Below are 10,000 nucleotides of genomic sequence, written 5' to 3'. Positions count from 1 at the left end.
CAAAAAGTTAAATTATATCCCTCTAAAGTTACATGTACATTGTTTTTTTTGTACAACCGTAAAATGAATAAAATCTACAGAAGAAAAAATTAAAATGATTGGCAGTGACAATAATAATTTGCAAACTGTTAACTTGCAAGCTTTTTAACACGTAGATTTATTTTGAAAAGTTCATTTAATGGTCTCCTGTTATACACAGATATCGTATTCTGGACGACTATCCAACAGAGCCTTTCACAGAGGTTTATTGGATCAAGTTTCAGAGAATCAATTCTGCAAGGTATGTTACCATGTCTACCAAAATAGGTGGGTGGGGATTTCAAGATTCCATTAGGAAAAAATGGATGTGTTCTTGCAGTAGGCAAGTTTCTTACACGTAGTTGAGACAACAGTTACCCATTTCTGGTCGTTTCTGATTGGTTCCTTCTACTTTGATTTCTTGACAGACTATTTAACTCAGTGCTGGCAGAGGTTTTTATCATGGTGCCTTCATTTTTGCTTGTCTTTTTAAAGCTGTTTTTACTGCTACCATATTTTCCCCACTAAAAAAATCTCTGCCATGAAATGAGTCCTTTTTCTGTTGAGTAATGCTGCTGTTACCTCCTTTTAAAAGGTTTAATTTATAGTTCTCACCTTTCTGCAACTGGCCAAAATTACTGGTAATGCCCTTACAGGCCAGTTATCATTTGGTCGATCACAGAGAAGTGTATAATTGTAGTAATTGAAGACACTTTCTTTCAGAGTTTCCCAGAGCTCTTCTCTCCCTCGGTCAAGAGAATCGCTCTGGGGTCGAAATTGATCTTTCTGGGTTAAGTATTAGTATTGATTCTGGGCTCTTGAAAAAATGACTCGGTCTACTAACATTATTTTAATGTTGAGAGCCCGAAGGGCTTCCCAAAAATTTTCTTAGGCAGCAGCCTTGGTAGGTAATTGGCTGAATTCATTCTTGGAGTACAATTTTCACATTTAATGTCCCTAATTTGTTGCATTGACCATTTAGGCAGTTGAATGTCACAGTGTATAGGAATGATTCAAACAGGGTTTGTGTACATTGCAACTCAGCTTTTAATGTGCTGCAATCTTTTTCCTGTTTGTTGCATTTGATTCTTGTTAGAGTCGCCAAGAAGAAGTTGGATAACAGGTCGTTTTTTGGAGGCATCTTACATGTTTGTTATGCTCCCGAGTTTGAAACAGTTGATGATACAAGAGAGAAGCTTCAGGAGAGAAGAAAGGCTATCGCAAAAAAGACAAGAGGTGAATCATTTTTGTATGTAATGTAACTTACAGCCTTAAGAAAAACTCAAGGAAGGGACTCCAAGCTGTGCCCAGCATCACCACTTGGTAAAAGTCTGCCAAATCTGCCACATTTCACCCTCTTGGTGAAATTTCGCCAAATCTGCTTCTTTCTGGGGGCCCCTTAACTTAAGGCCAGCTCATTGCATTTGATTGTTGCACTCTTGGCAAAATTTCACCAAATCCACCATGGTGAAATTTAGCCTAATCTGCAGTTTTTGACAAGTCTGTCACTTTTGTTGGGTTAGGGTTGGCGAAATTTCACCAAATCTGCCATTTTTGGCATCATGCATGTGTACTCATGTTCATGGGCCATATATCATGTAGCATGTCATAGGCAACTTATAAAAATATTTATTGTTTGCTTTCAGCCTCATCCCATCAAACTGTGCTTTTCATCATTCATTCAGTCAAATGCTGCAGCTTAGGGCCTGGCCATATTTGTACTTGTATTCATACTTGTACACTGTATTAATTTTGATCTAACTTCTGAACTTTTAATAATTTAGTAGGTTGGGAAAAAAGAAAGCAACCCCACAATTTTTAAACCAATTTCAAATTGTTTAGAAACAAATTTTCTGTGAAAAAAAAAATACTTGTTTGTAATTTAAAGGATTTATCTACAATGTATATTTCGTGGAGATTACTGTAATTCAAAGTGAAAGATCCTCAATCCTTACAATGTATCGTAACACCCATTTAATTGTCAATGACATCCAGTTACAGAAGTTACAGGGCTGGTATGTTTATGTGCACTGGTACATGCACACAAATTTTCTTTGTTTATGTGTTTTTTTCTTTTTGTAGAGCTTTTTGGTGTTCAGCAAAATGATCTCTCAGCCGAAGTCTCACACTCAAGAGAGACAGAGGCATCACTCAAGAGATCCAGGGATGAAAAAACTGAAGTTACCAATGAGTCGCACATTGAAAACAAAACAACAGACGCAAGCATTAGTCAACCAAGGAACAGAGCAAATGTACCATCTGACTCCTGGCTTTGCAGCAACAGTGCAGAGTTCACAAACTCCTCAAGCTACCCATGTTATTATTATCCAACCCTACCACCACCCCCAGAACACCTTTCTCTATATCAGTATCCCCCACCCCCACCACCATGGGAATTGCCTAGGGTGCCATCAAGCCATGCCACACTCCCATTATTCCTACAAAATTTACCCCCTCCACCTCCTCCTCCTCCTCCTCCTCCTCCTTCCTTCCCACCCCCTCCCCCACCAACTGATGGTCCTCCCCTTGAGTATGCCAACAGGGAACAAGGACTGGAACAGGAAAAGCCAATCACTGTGTATATGTCCCAAGGAATGATTGGACCACAGCCTGAGCAAGGGTAAACTTGAAAAGAATGATAATGCATGTGTATGGCCTACAATACATGTAAAATGTTACCCTGAGGTACCAGATGTTTTTCTTTCTACGTTATGTCAGGTGGACATTAGTAGTAACATGAGTTGACTCGGTAACCTTACAAGGGAAACATCTGGCACCCAGGTTAAAGTTGAATGAATAAATAATTAGTTTACATTATTATTATTATAATTATGACGTGGGAGGTGCGGTGGCCTCGTCGTTAGAGTGTTCGACTCCGGATTGAGTGGTCCAGGATCGGGTTCTGGCCGGGGACGTTGTGTTGTGTTCTTGGGTCAGACACTTTACTGTCATGGTGCCTCTCTCCTCCCAGGTGTATAAATGGGTACCGGTGAAAATGCTGGGTGTAACCCTGCGATGGACTAGCATTCCATCCAGGGGGGGAGTAGAAATACTGCTAGTCGCTTCATGCTACAGAAACTGGAGATAAGCGCTGGCCTCATGGGCCTCTTGGGCTTGTAACAGAGACTTTACACTGTACCTTTACTTATTTACATCATCATTGTGATTTTAAGATGGCATTGACACATCACATCGAGGGCAACATGTAGATGGGTGACAAAACCTTCATTTAGCATACATATTCTCCAAATCAGAACTTGGCACAATAATTAGGCCCGTGGGCATTACGGGAGAACAATGCCCTAGCACTTTGCTGCTGTTAGCCAATCACATTGCTCGTCATATCTGCCAGAAACACCAGCCATATAATAATTTGATGTAATGTAGTGTGGTATTGATGAACTTGACCAAGTTATTATTGAAAGCATTTTACCAAGCATTTATCACGTCTTGGCCACATTTGTCACCAAACTCCATTGATTTCTCTGGTGTTAACTGGTTGACTGCTTTAAACAATGCTGCCAGGAAGAAATTGATGCTATGTTTGCATTATGTTCCAAGGTGGCCTTTTTTTCCTACTTTAGTTGTTGTGATACATGTAAATCAGTGCCTTGTTTGGATCAATAGATGGTACCCGACTTTTTACCAACCTAGCTCCACTAAGTTTAGTTTGGTTCAGATACAACCAATTCTGGGGTCTCAAACACCCACTTGCTATGTTTCCATGTAGAGTGGCCTTTCTATTACTGGCATTGTTATTCACTGAGGAATTCATAATAAGTCTTGCTTCATATAATTTTTTTTCAGGGGTTCTTCAAACAAGGCTTCTCTGGTGAGACTACTTTTGTCCCAAATTAATAAGTATAACTTTTAATTTATAGCAATAATAAATATTTATAATTGGCTGACTGCACTTTTCAGTAATAGCTATGAAGCGACATCTGTTGGGAAAAGAACAATTTGTTTGATTAAGTTGCTTCGCTGGAACAATAATAATATTGTAAAGTCAACAAAAAGGCCAGTTTACAGTTTTTCAGGGGGAAAAAAGCAAGCATATAATTTTCTTCTTTTTGGTTTGGAAAATAGTTGCACCACTGTGCATTCAAAATCTTTTGCAATTTTAATGTATTCTAGTTTTTTATCCCAGCGCGAAAAATTATTTTGTGAAACTCCAAACTGGCTTATTGACTTGCATTCAGAAGATTTGGCTTCAGATTTCTCAGCTTGTGCACCAATCATTCCCTCCCTCGATCATTCATAGCGTATCTGTCCTTTCATTTTTTGCAAAAACAAAAACCAACACTAGACATTTTTCTGTTCTGAATTTATCCTTTGCGTTGAATGTTTGATTTTGCTAGATTGGAGATCTTTCCCTGGACCAGACTGCAGTATCTATCAGAAAGAAAATGCAAAAGGTGAGATATACAGAGGCCCAACTTGGTATTTACATGTAGAAATTGTAGAAAACATCGTCGCTTTCCAGAAGTTTTGTCTCTTTTACCGCAACAATCCTTTACACCGTGCACCGGTGGCTCAGTTGGTTGAGCATCGGGCTGTCATGCGGGAGGTCGCGGGTTCGAACCCCGGCCGGATCAACACTCAGGATCTTAAAATAACTGAGGAGAAAGTGCTGCCTTTCATCTGCAAATGGTTAGACTTTCAAGTCTTCTTGGATAAGGACTATAAACCGTAGGACCCGTCTCACAAATGTCTTCTGTGTTCATAAGTTCCATGTGGGACGTTAAAGAACCCAAACACTATTCGAGAAGAGTAGTGGATAAAGTGGCCGGCTTGGCGGTGATGTCTCTAAAAAGGCTTCTGGTGTATGAGGCCACCTAAGCAGAAACAGCCACAAGTCAAAAAGGGACTTTGCCGAGTGCTGGAACATGTAGATGTAGATGTACACACTTTAGAACCAGCAGCTCAGTAGACTTTTGCCGCGGTCAATGAAGGAAAATTCACGTAAGGATGAGCGAAGATCGACCTACAGTGTAGGACTTCAAGTTTGGCCGTAAAGCGTCAGAAAGCGTCGGGATTATGCTCTAAACCGTATAATTTGTTATTGTTATTATTATTATTATTATTTTATTCTTTCGCTTTTCTGACTTATGAAAATACCCCTCTACAGGAAATATGTATATTCTCTTGGTTAATCTATATTTTTAGAGTAGTATAACTACTCTAAAAAGCTAACCTGCGTGGAGACTCTCTTTGCGGAGCTAATTTTGCGAGAAGGTGATAGGGGACAATGAGTGAAGTGCTAAGTTTCTACCCCATATGAACCATGTAAGCGTTAGCCCTACTGATGGAAATGGGCCCACTCAAGGGTGGGAATTGAACCCACGACCTTCGGGTTAGATCACCGCTACTTCACCGACTGAGCTACAAGGTCAGACGGTAGGAGGCCGTGGAAACTGAAGATGTTAAAGTCACGGCAATGAACATGTACAAGTACAAGGAAGGATTAAGTTTTTGCAAACGTTGGCCGTGCAGCACTTATACTTGAACAGAATTGAAGGATTAGAGTGTAGTTTCTACCCCATATGAACCATGTGACCGTTAACCCTACTGATGGAAATGGGCCCACACAAGGACAGAGAAAAACTCTGACTAAGAATATAGGAGAGAGTTTAGGTTGTTTCTTGTTGTCATAAAATCAGGAAAAAGGATGGGGTAGGAGGGATTTCAGGAACAGGACAAAATGAACAGCAGAATGCAGATATTATGCTGTACAACCCTCGTAGCCTACAGAAAACTATGTGACGCGTGCACGCATTCCATAAACGCTACAAAGTTAATGCATTAAAAGTGGTTTTATTTATTCCTTCTGGGGAACATACTGAAGACTGAGGACATTTTGTTTGGTAACTTTAAAATGCTTTTTACCTTAATCAACAGTTATCAAGAACACACGAAGTGTCACCTTCTCCTGCTCCAGGCGTACAATTATTTGAGGTACGAACTATTAAGGATGACATTGTGTAATCGACTTTTCCTCAACAGAAATTCAGAATGATGGATAGAAACGAAAGCGTCTGTCTGTCTGTTCAAATGGCAATTTTGGAGAATGCAATGGTCTTGAAAGAGACGATTTCTGCCACGTTTTCACCCTTATCCTTCTCAGGAGTTGTTCCAGTTTTAGTCTATTAGGAAATGGGCACACACAAGGACAGAGAAAACCTCTGTCCAGGGTGGGAATTGAACCCACGACCTTCGGGTTACACTCTAATCAGTTACGTCTGTTCAAATGAAAGTGCTACACTGCCAACGTTTGCAAAAAAACTTAATCCTTGTACTTGCACATTTTCATTGCCGTTACTTTAACATCTTCAGTTCCCACGGCCTGCTCCCGTCTGACCTTGTAGCTCAGTCGGTAGAGCAGCGGTGATCTAACCCGAAGGTCGTGGGTTCAATTCCCACCCTGGTCAGAGTTTTTCTCTGTCCTTGTGTGGGCCCATTTCCATCAGTAGGGCTTAAACGCTCACATGGTTTATATGGGGTAGAAACTTAGCACTTCACGTTACACTCTAATCAGTTAAGTCTTAGTCTGTTAGGCGCTGATAACCTTCTTAAATGCGAAGCAACTGGTCAGTTACATGTTGGATTGATGAAATTCGAGCGCTGAAACCGTACACATCGCAATTATTGCTTTCCTGGTTTTTATTGCTTTTTTTGACGTAGTTCTTTGATTACCTAATACCTATGAAACCTGTCACTTCCGCTATGTCCTTCAGTATAGTCTTTTGTTATTCCCATCAACAGAAACCTCTGGACGGTGAACAGGTGGTGGCATCAGTTTCCAAAAAGAAAAGAAAGAGAATATGAAATTTTCTGACTTCTTACTCCAAGACGACAAGCAAAATTCCGTAGTCCCTACAAAAGGACAAGGTGACCACTTCATTGATGTGGCCTCTGGAAAGGAAACAACCATGACATGTTTCGCGTTGTTTGTTTTTGCCTCGCTATCGTTTCCCGAAGATCTCGGAAGAATGTCGTGGCAACATCGCAGTGGTTTCGTGTCAGTCTCGGACGTTATTGTGGATTTCGCTTGCTAGGACTGTAGTACACACCAAAATTCTCCTCCTGAAGTAAGAGACGATTGAGTTGAGAGCACTCGCCTCCCACTAATTTGTCTCGGGTTATTTTCGGGGCTTTCGCTGTAAGTCTCCCCCTGACGTCTATTCAGTGGTGGTTCACAGACGTGGAAGACGCGCAGCAGGTCGCAGGTCACAGGTTATTGTTTTAGCAATACAGAAAGAAACCTAAACATTCATTAAAGCTAACCTTAGGCCTAAACAAAAGTTTTTAGGCCTAATGTTAGCATTTGTAAATGGTTAGCTAGGGTTGCTTCTGTATCATTAAAACAATGAACTGTGACCAGTGTTTTGTAGCTGCCCGAAGGCGCGGCATGGTTTGAACGACTTCATGGTCCTTTTGTCAACACATCACCCTGTCCTGCATATTATGCTTGGAAATATTTAAACTTTGGATCCATAATGCCCATGTATTTGTTCTCATTGCCAAGTGGCACAGTAAAGGGGCGGAATTCCGATGGCGTCGCGGACTCGCTATCGAAAGGTCTTCAAATCAGGTAAAGATATGGTATCCCTTATTTTATGTCGTCTTTTTTTCCACATGTCCTTAGTGGACATTCCCGTCAGCAACCGTTTATTTAGATTTCCTGAAATCTTGCTTCTGAAATTTCGATGGGACGTCATGGTATTACCAGTTTCAGATGAGCGTGAAATCAGCCATTGCTTTAGCCCACGCAAATACGAGTGACGCCTAATAACTTGGTCAGTCTATATCTTTAAAACCCAGAAGAATCTTTGCTCCATTTTTTGTAGTTAGCGTTATCAGCTTTCTTAACAAGGGGGTTTACGTTTGCGACAGGGCTTGCTTTCCATCATACAGGGACCTTTGTCACTCCGCGGCCATGGTAGTCAAAGACAATAGAGAGCGAGTTCAGGGGACGCAAAACAAAGGGTCCATGGGCGCAATGAATTCGTTGATTTTCTTATCTGATCCCCCAGACGGAAAACAAGGGGGCATTGGTGGAAAGGGGAGGGGGGTGGAGGTTTCATGTATTCCGGCAAGATTGACTTTTCCTTAATTCAATGTCTCGGGAATTGTAGTTTCGAGGTTGAAAGTGCACTTAGACAAATTCAAGAGTTACTTTTTTCTCATTATTTTCCACAAGTTAAAGGCCACCTACGTTTCTCTTTTAGTGAAAAGTTCTGGTACTGTCAAAGGAAGTAATGACGAAGAGACTGCGACGGCAGGAAAACAAATGACAACGACACCTTCCAAGCCAGAAAATAGACTAGATTTACCGCGTCCCTCAAAAGTACTGTAAATGTCTTTATTTTAGTGCACTAAATACCATGGTTACATTTTGTTTGAAGATTCATGGTACTATGAATTCCCAGAGTGAGCGTGATGAAATAAAATTTAAACTCCTCCGTCACGCGGTTGAAATCGTCTGAATGCAATAAAGATAGCTCCCTCGGGGGACATGTGTTTACGGGTAACGAATGTTACACCATTAACATTGTCGGTGTGATAGGCCACTTGCACTAAGAGGTCATGTGACATCGTTTTTATGAAAATGAAAGTTACATGATTTTGCCTTCGAAACACTATTAGTGGGTCATCTCTTAAACAAAATAATAGTGATTTGGTTTTTCAAACCCGCACCATTTGCTTAAAATGAGAAAGTCCGTAGCTGGTCACGTGACCAAAACTTGATTTTTTAAAATTATGAATTACCGCTTTCTGACACAAATTTTGCACTTGAACTTCAAGGAAAATGTTGAAAAGATGATGTGGTAACGTTTATGGCACATCTGAACTCAACTATCAAACATTTAACAAGATATAAGCAAAAAGTAGTTTTGGCCGCCATGTTGGAGGGCAAGAGTATGCCCTCCAACATGGCGGCCAAGACAAATCATGCTACTTTGTTGAAAAATCAAAGTACCATAAAATATCTCCCTTAAATGCGTTTCCTCTCAAATTTCGCGTGTAAGATAATTTTTATGTGTTCTGTCAAGATTACAACTCACTGTTTAAGGGAAGCATTGGTCACGTGACCTCTTAGTGCAAGTGGCCTATTGTTTTTGTAACGGGCGTTGACAATGAATGCTGAGTGAATGGCCGTTTTTATACACGGGCTAGCCCGTAAGCACAAAAATCATCATTTTTAGAAACAACATATTTCATTTTTCGGCGAACTGAGCGTTACGACGCAAAGTTCCAAGATTTCGTTTCTTGTGTTTTTCGTCTCTTGCGTTTTCGTCAGTGAAAAACCGTATCAATTTAACAAATTGAAAGTGGTTCAGCGTTGTCTGTACTCTTATCGACATCGATATTCGTCATCACAGTGGTCAACAACAAAATTTTCACCACTTTGATGACGAATATCGACAAGAGTACAGACAACGCTGAATTTTTTTACAACAATATTCAACGCTAAAGAAAGTGTTTATTTCAGAGCGTGAGCAAAATCATGACACGAAGAAAGAGCAAGCGTTGCCAAGAACTATCTCGTAATATGATTGGTTTATTTTCCAAAATGGGCGTTCCTGATTGGCTATTACATTGCATGACAAATTGACGCGAGCATAACACGTACAGCATTGTCTAGACTCTTATCGACTGCGGTAAAAATAGCACTATTCCATTTTTAACGATCGTGTGACCAATTGGCCTTTTTTAAGCTATCCTGTGCGTGTGTTCTTTGCAATAAAGAAAAGCTCAACTGAACCACTTGGTAGTTTGTGTTGGAGCATAAATTCGACTAATCAGGTTTCTTTCCTTCAGAGTTTTGACTTTCCGTTGCAACTGAAGCGCTGTCCTCTTCTGTGTTCTCTTGGGGTTCGTACTTGTTTGGTCTTTGTAAACACTGTCAAGAGGAAGAAATGATTTCACGTGAGTTTTACGGACGAGAAGAAAACCAGGGCAGAGTCCACTCTGAAATAGG

At 40.5% G+C, this 10,000-nt stretch overlaps 2 protein-coding genes across 8 annotated transcripts in view; one reads left to right on the top strand and one right to left on the bottom strand.

The window, feature by feature from the left end:
• LOC138048138 (RNA-binding protein 48-like) overlaps positions 1-7,486 on the top strand; it is an 8,855-nt gene extending 1,369 nt beyond the window's left edge. Inside the window, exons 3-9 of the mRNA XM_068894588.1 lie at positions 200-280; positions 1,115-1,254; positions 2,101-2,638; positions 3,826-3,850; positions 4,377-4,433; positions 5,917-5,973; positions 6,781-7,486. Coding sequence (XP_068750689.1) covers positions 200-280; positions 1,115-1,254; positions 2,101-2,638; positions 3,826-3,850; positions 4,377-4,433; positions 5,917-5,973; positions 6,781-6,843 — 961 coding nt within the window. The 3' untranslated portion in view covers positions 6,844-7,486. The remainder of the gene's footprint in view (positions 1-199; positions 281-1,114; positions 1,255-2,100; positions 2,639-3,825; positions 3,851-4,376; positions 4,434-5,916; positions 5,974-6,780) is intronic.
• A 2,074-nt stretch (positions 7,487-9,560) lies between these two features.
• Positions 9,561-10,000, bottom strand: part of LOC138048061 (natural resistance-associated macrophage protein 2-like) — a 44,340-nt gene continuing 43,900 nt past the window's right edge. For all 7 annotated transcript variants that reach the window (XM_068894585.1, XM_068894584.1, XM_068894586.1 and 4 more), the window contains one exon: positions 9,561-9,922. In XM_068894585.1, coding sequence (XP_068750686.1) covers positions 9,818-9,922 — 105 coding nt within the window. In that variant the 3' untranslated portion in view covers positions 9,561-9,817. The remainder of the gene's footprint in view (positions 9,923-10,000) is intronic.

This window comes from Montipora capricornis, chromosome 1 (assembly GCF_036669925.1).
Source record: "Montipora capricornis isolate CH-2021 chromosome 1, ASM3666992v2, whole genome shotgun sequence".
NCBI lineage: Eukaryota > Metazoa > Cnidaria > Anthozoa > Scleractinia > Acroporidae > Montipora > Montipora capricornis.
The sequence above is the reverse complement of the archived record's forward strand: the minus strand, read 5'-3'. Positions and strand labels throughout refer to the sequence as shown.